Source organism: Sprattus sprattus (assembly GCF_963457725.1).
Source record: "Sprattus sprattus genome assembly, chromosome: 7".
In the NCBI taxonomy this organism is placed as follows: Eukaryota; Metazoa; Chordata; class Actinopteri; order Clupeiformes; family Clupeidae; genus Sprattus; species Sprattus sprattus.
In genome coordinates, this window is record NC_137926.1 from 33724083 (window position 1) to 33738503 (window position 14421).

Here is a 14421-nt window from a genome sequence, read left to right on the forward strand (position 1 = left end):
TCGAAATGAGAAAAAGGATGCCAATCTTTTAGGGATGTAAGACCACACCCTTTAGGTAGGTAATGGCAGGACTGGGAGACAGTGGGGTGGGGTTCACCTTTGGGGAGCCTTGACATGAAGCCAGTCTCTATTATCGTTATCCTGAAATAAGGAATGTTATTAACATTAACGTCTTGCTATTTACTAAACTTTTTCATGAACTGGCAGTTTTCAAGCCGGGATCATCCACCAATGTGTGTAGACCACATTCTTGTAATTGAACACGTAATTGGCTTTGAGTAGAAATGGTGCCAGAATTGATCAACCATGGGGCTATATTTCATATAAGATTACAGCGGTAAATGTGGTACTTCCTGGGCTGAAGTAAATAGTTTAGCATGGGCTATTGAATTTGATGTGGGTGGTACTTCCTCACTCTCCAGGGCAATACTATCTCCATGGTAGGCTCATTCTGCACTTTGAAGAATGTGTTACATTTAACCTGTCAGCATCCTCATACAGTATGTTTTTATTTATTTTTTACAATTAACTACATTTTTAGATACAACATGTAGCCTATACTATAGCATTTTAGTCAGCAGCTGATCGACCGTCTGAAGCATAGACATTGAATAGATTCTTATTCTATGTCTATGGTCTGAAGAGACTTTTACTTTGTCTGTTTTCAGTGCCATATCCGTCTGTGCCATATTCGACTTCACGCTACTGTATGTCAGTGTTAGTGGCTGATATGAGATGCGACTTGAAACTCGCCAGTAATATGTTGAATGTGTGACGAATAGAGGCAGACACCATAACTACTGCTGTTAAGTGAGCTCCACGCACACGTACAGGAACCAGTTACCATTAGTTTGAACGCCCGTTGGGACATAACACCTTCTGTTGTGCAGACCAAAACACGCCACTCGATAAAACCTTTCCGCCTCATCGACAGAGCGAATTCGAAAGTCAAAGGCTGATCATGCAGCGTCTTGGGACAGTCCAGCAAAAGCTACCTTGTGTTTTTATGACAGAAGTGCAAGACGTGCCATCTGGAAAACACGAGGCTCAGGTTGGTAATATTGCCTATTTTACGTGAATGAAAGGCAATCGTCATTATTTTTTGCGGTAGCAGCCCCAAAATTGTGGAACTCTTTTCCACTCCATATTAGGCAAACTACATCCCTGTGTCTCTTTAAAACCTTGGTAAAAACGCACCTTTTTTATGTGGCCTTTGGACACTAGATGGCGTGTTGATGTGATGTAGAAGTGTTGGGTGGGTAATGTGTTTTACTTATTTTATCTCTTTTTCTGTGTGCAGCACTTTGGAAACCCATGTGTTTGTTTAAACCTTGCTATATAAATAAAGTGGATTGGATTATCGTGAGTTTGGCTTGTTTGAATGTGAATGATAAAAAACAATGTGCACCAGTTAAGACCTAGACACCTGGGTTTTCGCTAGAATTAGATTTATCAGTCAACTGTCCTAGATGCATTACTAATACTAACTGTCCTGCATTCATTTACCGGTGAAGTTTTACAATAAATGCATCTGGGGTGACTATGTCAAATTGGACTGTTTAACAGTGACGTTCGGTGAAGTCAGTACGAGGGTAGGCACTGAGTTATGAAAGCCAGATTACCTTATTTATTGTTTAGGCTAATAGGTTACGTCACAACAGTAGGTACAAGTGCGGCACACAGGCACGTCGATCGATATATTAAAAAAAAATCCAATCACGATAACATATGTGGCCTACTACTCTCATTCTCGCACACGCACGCACACACCAGTTAATGTCCATCATCAGAATGCAACCATCTTTATCCGCACAGCGGCCAATTATGTATGTCAGTCAGCAGCAATGAGAACACACACTGCTCAATTGAATATGAAAGCAAATGGCTTGCAGTCGGCATTAATTCAACCCCACACTTATCATTTCAAAATTAAGCTCAAAATAGTTTCTAACTCCTCTGACTAGCACAGCCACAATGCCAATCTTTTTTGTCATACCAGTCCGTTTGAAACGACAATTTTTGGTCCCTTTTTCTGCAGAAGTTCATTTAGTGTTGGAATAGGCCTCCCTCTTGCTAGTTACTCCTTTTTTCTATCAAAGGCACCCAGTGCAACTTTATGTAAACATTCAATGAAACATAAACATTCAATTTCTAGTCTTTTTTACACGTAGTTAGTTTCAATAACTCCATACCATTACATATCGACATTCAAGGAGCAAAGATGAGACGTCGTTGTGTGGTGAGAACTGATAGAAAATCCTAAACAACAACAATCGCCGGTGGGGAGAAGCCATTTTTCCATTGACTGGAAGCCTGCTTTATTTATTGTAGGTTACAAAAAATAAAGAAAATGGCGGCGATTGTTGTTGTTATCGATTTTCTACACACACGGACCTGCCTCTCTCTCTCTCTCTCTCTCTCTGACATAAGTTGCTCTGCCCCTTCCTGTAAAGGGGTTCAGTGTTGTAAGTCCAATCCAGTTTGTTGTTAAAATGTACACCCTAGAACTTGTAGTTTTCCACAGCCTCCACCTCCTCCCCTCGGATGGTGATAGGGGTCGGGGCCCTCTTCTTGATCCTCTGATGTTGAGCTGGAGGTGATTGGTGTCACACCACCCTACAAAACTCTCTACCAGAGCTCTGTACTCCTCTTCGTTGTTGTCCGTGATGCAGCTGACGATGGAGGAGTCATCGAAAAACTTGAAGCGGAAGACGGAGGTGTAGAGGGGGAACAGGATAGGTGACAGCACAGTTCATTGGGGGGCGCCGGTGCTGCTCACCAGCACATCCGACAGGCTGCCCTGCAGTCTCGCGTATTGTGGTCTGCTGGTGAGGTAGTCCGTGATCCAGGCCACGGTCCACCTGCATCACTGAGAGCTTCTCAGGGTGGCTGGATGGTGTTGAAAGCGCTGGAGAAGTCAAAGAACATTACTCTCAAGGTGCTGCTCTGCTTATCCAGGTGTGTGAAGGCTTTGTGTAGCATGTAGATGATTGCATCATCCACACCAATGTTTGCCTGATATGCGAACTGCAGGGGGTCCAGGAAAGCATTCACCAGGGGCTTGGGGTTCTGCAAGACCAGTCTCTCAAAGCTCTTCATGACGTGTGATGCCAGAGCAACTGGCCCATAGTCATTGAGGGCGCTGGGGCGTCCCTTCTTGGGCACCGGGACAATGCAGGAGGTCTTCAGAGTTGGGGCACCTTCTTCAGCCTCAGGGAAAGATTGAAAATGTGCTGGAATGCTGCGGCCAGCTGCCAAGCGCACGCCTTGAGCACCCTTGGGTTGGTGTTGTCTGGTCCTCTGGCCTTGTTTAAGTTTATCCTGGAGAACTGCTTCCTCACCTGGCTGGTTGTGATGATCAGGGGTGAGGGGAGAGTGGATGTTGGGCTGTGATCTGGGGGGGGCATGCTTCTGACTCCTGGGGTAAGGGGCTGGTGGTTGGGGGAGACAAGGTGTGAGTGGGGGCACTAATGGTGGTAAGTGGGGACTCAGGCTGGGGTGGTGGGCTGGGGGCAACGGGAGGCGAGGTGTGAGTGGGGGCACTGGTGGAGGTGATGATTGGGGACCCCATCTGCCCTGCTGAGCTCATGGGCGTCTGGAGGTCAAACCTGTTGAAAAACTGGTTAATCTCGTTTGCACTTTCCAGGGTCCCTTCAACAGCAGTGCTTGACTGTTTGTAGCCAGTTATTTTTCTAAGTTAATATGAACATTTTATTTTAAAAGTGAAATGGTCTGAACGGTCTGTAAAAATGAGAAGGATAGCGGGTCTGTCTTTCTTTTCTGCCTGTGTTAAGTCATGACCTATCTTGTTTGTTTCTGCCTGTGTTAAGTTAGGACCTATCTGGTTTTCTGATATCTTTTCTGTTTGTGTTAAGTTAGGACCTATCTGGCTTTGTGATATCTTTTCTGTCTGTGTTAAGTTAGGACCTATCTGGCTTTCTGATATCTTTTCTGTCTGTGTTAAGTTAGGACCTATCTGGCTTTCTGATATCTTTTCTGCCTGTGTTAAGTTAGGACCTATCTTGCTTCCTGCCTTCATTTGTTTGTTTTGTTTGTTTGTTTTTATCAGCCCTTTCGTGTCATGGCAACAGAGCATCTTAACCCCTCTGCCCTGGACTCCGATATTCACTCTGCCCTTGCTACAGAGAAATTAGATGGCACCTGTTGTTATGTTTCAACATACAAAGGTAAGAGATCTGACTATTCTTGTCTGCCTTACTGTTTCTGGAAGATTGTCTTTGCACACTACACTAGGCACAACTAAGCCACTATTCCCACAAACAGTGCATAACATTACCCAATGTTAAGCATCGGGACCTTTAGTAAAGTTCACAAAGCGTAAGACAAAGATAACATTTTGTTTTGCAACATTGTCGCACTGACAACAAGGTGTGCACACATTTTCTAGTGGTTTGTTTCTGGCAAGCAAATACAAGCTGATTGAAAGGTGCAGTACAGTTTTGTAGAAATAAATAAATGAAAATGTATAGCCTACAAATACAGCGATTTTACAGTTAAGGAAAAAATACAACATAGTGGAAATACACTTGGCAATTTTTGGGGGGAAATTTGTGTTTGGTCGATTACTTCTCTGTTACAATGCTAATTGACATTGTATTTTATATCATTGGAAAGCCTGTTAATTTATCTTTACAATGATGCTCAACTTGTAGGATCACGCATTTGTTGGATTAGCAGTACAGCTGATGATGTGGGTAGTGCCCAAGTAAAATTTGCCTATGGTAGACAGATTTGGTCCACAGATTTGGTGTAGGAGGTCCTTATTATTTTGTTGGCGATTTATCTTGATACTCAACACTGACCATCATTAGTGATCTCTTTGCTGCAGCACCAGTTGCCACTAATGTACACACCGCAAAAAGTGCCTGTTTGCCAAATCGTAGTAGAACACATATTCCCAAATACAACATGCTAACGTGGCTAACCCCCACTCTCTCTTCTCTACTGTTGTTTTACCATCACATTATTTGAAAGTGTTAGTTAGAAAATTCATCTTGCAGACCCTAAAATAACAAAGTAGAACATTAGCCAACAATGCTTTAGATCCTGCAGCAAGTAACCCTACCAACTTTACTGAAAATGAACAGCATACATCTTTTCTATGTTATGACCTCAGCTGCTAGTGTAAGCTAGTGCTAAATGAGTTATTTAACAAATACTCAAACAGGTAAAACATGCCTGGTAATATACGTGTTGACCTCAGAATCTGAAGGATCTGGAGAGATACTGTATGTAAAAATGGTCTCAGATCCCGTGCCAGATGTTCACCAACCTCATCCCACATTAAAGAAGAAGACTCAGAGCTGTTATCTTGGCAAAGGGAGGCTGCTCAAAACATTAAATTAAGGGGTGCCAATAAGTGTGGCACACCTGTTTTGGAGAATAATATTTATTTCATGTAAAAAAAAAAAGAATTTTGTAAATATTTTGAGTGAACGACCAAGAGGCTAAACAGCAGACATGTTTTTTCATAGCCTGTTTTGGTCACATTCACTAAGGGTGCCATTATTTGTGGAGGGCACTGTATATTGAAGCATTTAAAACTACCATCAGCAGAAATGTAAGCAGTTCACTTTAAAATCGAATGCGTGTTGTGAGAAATGAATGTGCATTGATGGACAATTTGTATTGTGTTTTGTAATAGACGTATCAATAATTAGCTGATGAGCTGCTAATGGGTGTAGTGTAAACTTTTTGACTTGAGTGATTAAGTTAGTTGAAACATTTTGAGTGGACAGAGACATAGCTAAATTGAGAGAGACTCAAATATAATATGTAATCGTCAACCAAATATATCATTTTGCACTCATTTTGCAAGCTATGCTTTGTGTCTTCTTAGCATCTTGCTGAAAGAGACCATCGAACTATAGCCGGACTATATAACAAAACGGTCAATACCCTTGGCTCTTAGCTTTTTGTGTGTACAGGCTGAGCGCTCCCAGAAATCTGACGCACTCCCTTAAAGGTTCAAAATCAGTTTACCTTCCACAAAGGTCAAAACTTAAACCATGTTCACAACTTCCCCATTTAGGCCTTTCTAAAACTGTGGCTTCATGCTCCTGAGGAGTTCACAAAAGGTTGGCTAAGCAAAATGCCCATATCAACACCAAACTAGCTTTTCAGCTGTTCAAAACCAGCTACTTCATTTATCACAGTCCCTAGCTCTGAAGTCAATTGCGGTTGAGTGATTAAGCAAAGGATTAAATGGAATGCCGGTCTGATGGGTAGAGTGTCAGTTTATTCTGACTTGCCTTCAAACATGGAGGGTAAAATGTACCACTGGTTGAACTCATTTTGCCCCACAGTCACCATTTTCGGTGCATTTTACGTGCTTAGTCAAGCAACCCAGAGCAGTTCACTCTAGGGCTGAACGATTTGGGAAAATAATCAAATTGCGAATTCCCCCCCCCCCCCCCCCCCCCCCCCTCATATTGCGATTTAATATGCAATTTTTAAATTGTATTCCCCTTTTTCCACCAACAAAACGTAATGAATGATTTAAATATGGCCAACACAATATTAGATACATTTAGTGTTAAATGTTCTTTCCCACGTTTTACATTTTTATTTAACTTCTCATTTCAGAAACAAGAACAACAAATTGGTGGCTTTGCCACTGTGCATTTAAGTAATTTAAACAAAGTCATTGTAAGTATATAGACAAGGCATGCCCTTTTTAAATACTGTATGCAAAATGTACCATCTTAAGATTTTTTTTTATTTTTATTATTATTATTTATTAATTTTTTAAGAAAATCGTGATTATATCCAAATGCAATTAATCGTTTAGCCCTAGTTCACTCACATGTTTTAGACACTGCAAGTTCATCAACATATCTAATATGTCTTTATAAACTGAGATAAATTACTTTTTATGTAAGATTGATTATACTGATATGCCCAAAAAAGGAACTTTGACACGCAACAAATATGCTTACCACTTCATCCACATAGTTCTTTTTGCGACCTAGATACAGGTTGAGGGTCAACTTACCCCACTGGCTCATCTTACCCCACTCTTCCCACATGTCTATTTTTGAAGGCCAACCTTACCTCTGGGCGCGCCTGGATCGGAAACCAAACAAGCAAGCATTCAAGAGGTTCAGGAGGTTTCAGTCTTCTCAGAAAAGCTGTACAGGTAAAATATTTACACTGTTAATGTAAATGTACAATGTAAAACAATGGACTCTTATCTCATCAGGCATCAGCTGATCTCAGTTGTTTTTCTTCTATCATAAATGCTTTTTTAGCCTTCACATGGAACCCACAGGAGGACTTGAAAGCCGTGCCTGATCATTGGGTAGCAGCACTGAGGGTTCAGAACCTGGATGGCCATCCACTGCCTGATGAACATGGACACATCCCAGGTGGGTCACACTCGTGCAGTGCCATACAAATCTGATTCCTAATAAACTAAAGTAAGGGTTATTTGTGAGGTTAATTATGTTGGGAACTAAAAGTAAGGGTTATAAGTGAGATTAATTATGTTGGGAACTAAAAGTAAGGGTTATTAGTTAGTAAGTAAGTTTTATTTATAGAGCACATTTAAATACAGCATAAACTGACCAAAGTGCTGTACAATGACAATAAAAGGCAAATAATACAATACAACAATACAAATTGACCATAAGCCCTAATATCCAATACAAAGTGCAATAACATTCAATAACAGGACACCCCACATAGACAAGAACAGGGGGTGAACAGTTAGGGGGAAAGGAAGGCCAGGGAGTAAAAGTGGGTTTTTAGCCTAGACTTGAAGGCAGAAATGGAGGGGGCGGATCTAATGTCCTGAGGGAGCTGGTTCCACAGACGTGGAGCGGCGACAGCAAAGGCCCTGTCACCTTTCTGCTTGAGCCGTGAGCGTGGCACGTGCAGAAGCCCTTTGCTAGAGGATCTGAGGGACCTTTGGACTGACTGGGGCTGTACAAGGTCAGTGATGTAGGCTGGGGCCAGCCCATTGAGTGCCTTAAAAACAAATAATACAACTTTAAACTGTATCCTAAAATGAATGGTGAGCCAGAATGGGGGTGATGTGCTCACTTAAATTGAAGCTTATAAACTTGGGAAGTTTTTCATGTACATTGAGGCATATTACTGTATACAAAATGTATAACAAAATGCTTGAAAATTATCACTTTTGATGACAATTTGTCAGGCGGACAGCATTTTTGTGTGTGTTTTGGGGTATGTTGAGGGTCATATTTGACAGAAGAAAGGCAGCAATCCCCAGAATCTTTTTCAGTCAGTTTCCCCTATGTGTCAGGATACACCATGCAAAGTTTTATGGATATATAACCATTTATGTAGCTGCAGTACCTTAATATTCACAATTACATCATTCCGCCCAAAGCTTTTCCCAAAAAGGGTGTTTTTTGGCCCCTGAGACCAAACAGGGGCGAGTTGGGGGTGGTCATTACCAGCTTGTGATGGCCCAAGGTATAAGATAATAGGAAATAATAGTGAAAAAAACTTAGCAAAAAACATCCTGGGGACTGGACCTGGCTCCCGGCCTAAATGGACCCTTCCGCAAACTCCGCCCCCCTTAGCAACGGTTGCTATATCAGTCAAGCATTCACGTTTCCCAGGTTCTCAGCATTGGTATGAATGGCGTGGCAACATGTTTTCAACCGTGTCAATTTCAGCTCTACCCAAAGAAATCACAAGCATTTTTTGGAAAAACGGCAAGATCTCAGATCGAAGCAGGCAAAAGGGTCTGCAATATGCTTATATAGGCTACAACCACGACATTACATGCCGTGTTTGTAGACAGACAAATGCTAAGGCTAACAGGTTTATTCCAGCCATGTTTATGTGTTCTATTATCTACACAGTCGCCGCTACGCAAACATGTAAGGTAGTAAAACTGAATCGTATTTTAAGCAAGGGTTTTCTCACGTTTTCGATGCAGTGGGCAGATTTTAGCGACATAGCTTCTTGGAACAAACGTAGGTGCTTCTGTTTACGTTGCTGACATTCAGCTGATGGGGGGGGGGTCGACCACATTGTTTGATCCACAGCAGGCATTTCTCTCTCTGGGTCTTGGGTTTCGGGAAGGGATAAAATGTTACCCCTCCCTCCAGCCTTTTTGGATATCGGCTGTCAGAATTACACACTCCATAAGCGCAACGTTTCATTTTCTCTTCTCGAGCAGACGTCTCTCTCATTGACTTCCATTCATCAAAATGGCTTGCTTGACTGAGGTCCCGAGCTTAGTAACCGTTGCTATGCTATGATTGATCAGTTACCGTTTTGGGGAGTGGTCGCGGAAGGGTCAAAAAGTGGAGAAACTCCCTACAGAGAGTGTCCGTAATTTAAAATTATTTTTTATTTTTGAAGACGAGAGCTACTCCGCCTCCTCTTCCAGTGCACCTCGGCGTGCTAATGAACGAGCAGTTAATAGGGCAAAGTTTGCCAAGGACAGAAGACTGGCCAACTCCAGCGCTGATCCAAGTCTCGGTTAAAAACAGGAAGTCCAGATTGTGATGAGAGAAGAAGTCATTTAAAACAAAAGTTTTGTTAGACACAGACCTGCAGTTGACCAAGGCGATTTTGCCGTGGAATGAATCACAGCCTGGGGGCAACGGGAGTAATCCAAAGGGCGGATGTTCAGGGAGTTCATCCCACTGCTACGGATCCGCAGTCTCGGACGTGCAGAGCTGACAGGTGTTTGGGGACGAGTTAATTATGGTTAATTATGTTGGGAACTAAAAGTAAGGGTTATTAGTAAGGTTAATTATGTTGGTAACTAAAATGCACAGACAGGTAATGGTTTAGTATGGGTTTGTATTTGTATAATTCTGCAGGTTGTTTACCAATATCACTGTGCCTCATCTTTGTCTGTACTGTGCATGCTTGTTTCTCAATCTCTGTGAACATGTTATAAAGTAAGGAGGTCTCAACTCTCGCTGTTCCCTTACAACAACACCACTCGACCCATTTTAAAATCTACAACTTGCACCTTGATCAGACTAGCTGAATAACTAATCAGGACTGATAATGTTTTTACATCAAGGCTGGGCTCCTGTGGAGAAAACCAATAAGCAGTATTGTGTTGCTGATCATGTTTTAACATCAAGGCTGGGTTCCTGTGGAGAAGACCAATAAGCAGTATTGTGTTGCTGATCATGTTTTTACATCAAGGCTGGGCTCCTGTGGAGAAAACCAATAAGCAGTATTGTGTTGCTGATCATGTTTTAACATCAAGGCTGGGTTCCTGTGGAGAAGACCAATAAGCAGTATTGCTGGCACTCCTCCGTGGTTGATTATGAGACTGGACTAGCACTTCTTCTCCGGCCCCTCAGACAAGATGAAGATGAAGACATGCTGGAGATCACATGTGTTCCACTGTCACAACTGCACGAACAAACTCTGGAGCTCATTGGAACCAATATCAATGGAAATCCGTACGGTAGTATTGAATTTCCACACATTTCAATTTGAATACCCGGCTATATCTAATATCAAGTATGCATTTCACTATAACCTGGGCTGGACCTATAGCGCGGGGCCTATAGCTGGGCCTATTTGTGTATTGGGTTTTCTATGGGCAAGGTGGGCTAAGGACAATCTCACATAGGACTTTTGAGTGTCTGTCTGTGTGGAACACTGTGAGCTTCTTTCATGTATTGTATTCTCTTATATTTTCACATTTATATATACTCCTGTCGGATATGTATGCAGGTATGTCAGAACACACTTTTTATCTTTCTTTTATGTGATAACCTGAAGGTATGGGCAGTAAGAAACACCCAGTCCATTGTCTCGTACCCCATGGAACCCTTCCTATTAGAGACGCCCCTCCTGTGAGTCACAAGCAGCTGCTCAGCTGGTTTTTGGAGAGTGACCACGCTAAAGTGGAAGGGATTGTCTGGCATTGCAATGATGGGGCACTTTTTAAGGTAATTATACTTACTGGTCATATCTGTTTTTGACCATATTTAGTGTAAACAATTACATTCTACACAAAGATGTGAATATTTACACAAGAGACTGTGATTTATTGCTATTGTATAGCCATTGTATATCTGTAATACAAGCATCATGCTTGAATGACATGGCTGCCAATGGGTATACACCCGTCCAACTTTTTGTCTACCTCTATCTTTTTAAACAATGCTACAACTTCAGGTTTTTGACCGGTACTTGATACCATTACCAGTACCCCTCTTTCTTCAGTCTAAAATTGTAATTATAGTCTAAAATAACATATTTATACTATGGCATTGTTGGATTCCTGATTGTGAAAGTTTCTTTACAATAAATAAGATTTATAAATCACTATCACTATATTCAAAAATGTATTTGTGCAAATGACCAACCATTTTGTCTGACTGTATGGCTCCTTCTTTGCCCCACACAGCTTCATCGCCACCATCTGAACCTCACATGGCCTAATGGCCAAACCTCTCTGAATACCAGACCTGTTGTCATCCATGTTGATTGGCCCAGAGACAAGCTGGAGGATTCCTGCAAGAGCATCTTCAGTGCTTTCTCCAACTTAAATGGACAAACTTTCCGCTGTGTTGAGGACATAACGTTTGAAATCTAAAGAAAACAACTGAATAGATATTTAAGTTTTTATCAAATACATCTTGTTTACTTCAGGTTTTGAGAAACTTAATTTAGTAAGTTTCATAATATACTTGTGATTGTACCTGCCAATTGAATGGCTGTTGCATAAAAACTTGATATGGACCAGATATGATCTGATTTGGACCTACTTAATATAGGACCCAACCTATTGAACTTACTTAAGAGGAGTTTTCCCCATTATATTTATGGTGTTTATACAGCATGGAGATCTGCCTTGAAAATGTTTAATTTAAATTAAGATCTTGGTCTTAAATGACGCAGTGAATATGAAAACATTTGATTTATGTTGCTAAAGTTGTAGTATGCCAGTATGTTTTTATAAGTCAACTCCTGTAGACATCAAGGTTCTTATTTTCTAGGATTCCAAGGCCTGGAGTTTGAGAACAGCTGGAAGTAACTAAAGACTAACTAACGTATGCGCACTGCAGAGAAATAGGGGGTTTCTCAAAGTCAAGGATGTGTCCTTCAAAGTCAGTCATTCAGAGACTAAGTAAGACTCATTCCTAGTGTTCGGAGAACAAAAAATGGAACAGTCTAGCAAGTGTGTAGGTGTGCATCATTGAAAAGGTCCCGTCTTCAAAATCCAAGCCACTTTAAAATAAAAGGCTGTGGTGCTTGTGCATAGGATTGTGGGTGCTTTAAGGACCCAGAGGATACTGCATTCTCTGAATAAAGTACTCCAACATCTGAACAGTCCTAGGAGGGATTTGATGATGTAGCGTCCTTGAAACGCAGCAGTCAAGGATCCTTCCTTGACTTTGAGGAACACCCATAGTTTAAGATGTGCTCAAAGGCACTATGTGAGCAGATCCAGGCCAAAGTTAATTAGTGAAAGGTTTGGTAAAAGCATGGCTGAGCGATCCTAAGTCAAGATGTCAATATTGCTGTGGATTCTGGACAGTGGAAAAAAACATATTGTTTTTCTGTTCAAAACAATAAAATGAGTTGACACGCACAGCAGCATCTCTTTCAACTGGCTGTTATATTGTTAAGCAGGGTATGTGATTTTTGAGCCTGTTGAAACAGCATCTGAAAGGGGGTGGAACTTGTGGCAGAAGGGGTAGGGAGACGATCTGAAACATGGCAGATGAATTCATACACGTATCAGAGTGAGCATGCTAGCATATATATGGTAAATGGACACAATACATACACACAAAGTATATACATGAAGTGTATAAAGTGTGCTCATAATGCTATACATAAAGTGTGCTCATAAGGTTGTTGTTACAAGTCGAGTAATCAAACAGAAAACTTTGTCGATGGTGGCAAATATGGACAGAGTATGGGGAAGAATAAGTGTATGACAGTGTGGTGGGGGTAGATAGGTGCAGGCGAGGGGTTTCTGTTAGTAGATCAGGTGGAAGGACTACAGCAGCATCCCACAACGGAAATAGTCTAGACTATGAGGTAGAGAGAGGCTGCCTTGCCAGGAGTGTGCCAATTTGGTTTACCTTTAGTTTAGACATGCACTTTATCTGTAGCCTAGGAATTTGATATGATTTTTGTTGTGATGGGTTATGTTTAGTTAAGTTGGCTGGCTTGGTGCATGGGGAGTTTTATTTAAAGGTAAGAGTGGCAGGACACAATAGCATCTGCAATTTGTATGAGAATGTGGTTGACGTTTAGTTTTGATGTGTTATGTTTAGTTATGATGCCTGACATGGTGCATGTGAATAGTAGTTATACAAACATGATAGCAAGGGTGGCAGGTTACACAACAGTGCACAACTGGCTAGCGACAGCCACAACACGTGCCATATGTTGTACCCGGGATCTGTAAAGGCACTCCTTCATGGTACAACATGCTTCTGTGGCCCACTCCTACTAAATACAACAACATGGCCAGTTGGTGAAGAACACAGCCATGGAAGAAGTGACGAGTGTTGTGACGGGTATCTGGTATTTGATGCATTATTCATGACGCATGATGCACTGAAGAGGAATGTCTTTAGTCTTGATTTGTCTCTCAGACAGGTGTAAGTGAGATGTGTTCATAGTGAGTGTAAGAGCAGCAGTGTTCTGTAAAAGTTGGAGGCTCTTTATTGAATTGTTGCTACATCCAGGCAGGAGAGCATTGCAGTAATCAAGTTGCGCTGTAATAAAAGCGTGAAATAGTATTTCTTTTTTTTCTTTTCTTTTTTTTTATTCTTTTTATTTCAGTTCAGTATGGACATAACATCTTGAGCATATCTGGGATTTTTTCTTTCTTTTTTTTACATTGAAGGTAGTAACTGATAATAATACAATACAATACAATAAAAGTACAGTGGACAAAAAATTTAAAAGAGAAAACATAATAAAAAGACAAACAGACAAACAAAAACAAACTTCAAATTAAAGGGACGGGGTGACCACTGAATAGAAGCTCTAATTACTTTATGGTAAACCAATCGCAACCTCTGCTGTGGAATATACTGTGTGTCTTGACTTAATCTAGGGATAGTGTGACATAATCCAGAAAAGGTCCCCATATCTTATTATAGTTATTTGCTGATCCTTTCAAAGAGTGTCTTATCTTTTCAAGTCTGAGAAAGTAAAGTGCTTCCTTGACCCAGTGTGTGAATGTTGGGGGTTTGCAGTCCTTCCATTTGATCAAAACAAGCCGCCTGGCAAGGAGCGTGAGGAAAGCAATGCTATTTGATTGTGCCCTAGTTAGACCCAGATGCTCAGGTGTTGCCCCAAATAACCCAATTAATGGGCATGGCGACATTGGCCGTCCCAGGAAGCCTGACATTGTGTCAAAGATGGAAGACCAATAATGGTCTAGCTTTGGGCAAGACCAGAACATGTGAGTATGTGATG

General features: G+C 41.4%; 1 protein-coding gene across 1 annotated transcript; it reads left to right on the forward strand.

The window, feature by feature from the left end:
• Window positions 1-716: 716 nt before the first annotated feature.
• rlig1 (RNA 5'-phosphate and 3'-OH ligase 1) lies at window positions 717-12553 on the forward strand. The gene is made up of 7 exons (XM_080842417.1): window positions 717-1051; window positions 4070-4187; window positions 7064-7159; window positions 7272-7388; window positions 10229-10432; window positions 10753-10922; window positions 11384-12553. Exons 1-7 carry the CDS (start codon window positions 962-964, stop codon window positions 11570-11572), a joined length of 984 nt encoding a protein of 327 aa, XP_080698543.1. The 5' UTR covers window positions 717-961; the 3' UTR covers window positions 11573-12553.
• Window positions 12554-14421: the final 1868 nt, after the last annotated feature.

What these genes read in the sequence shown, in the direction of transcription:
- rlig1 (XM_080842417.1), top strand. Translation starts at nt 962, where the DNA reads ATGCAGCGTCTTGGGACAGTCCAGCAAAAGCTACCTTGTGTTTTTATG. An exon ending in TTATGTTTCAACATACAAAG is followed by an intron (nt 4,188 to 7,063) that starts GTAAGAGATCTG and finishes CTATTTTTGAAG; the next exon opens with GCCAACCTTACCTCTGGGCG. An exon ending in TGAACATGGACACATCCCAG is followed by an intron (nt 7,389 to 10,228) that starts GTGGGTCACACT and finishes TTTAACATCAAG; the next exon opens with GCTGGGTTCCTGTGGAGAAG.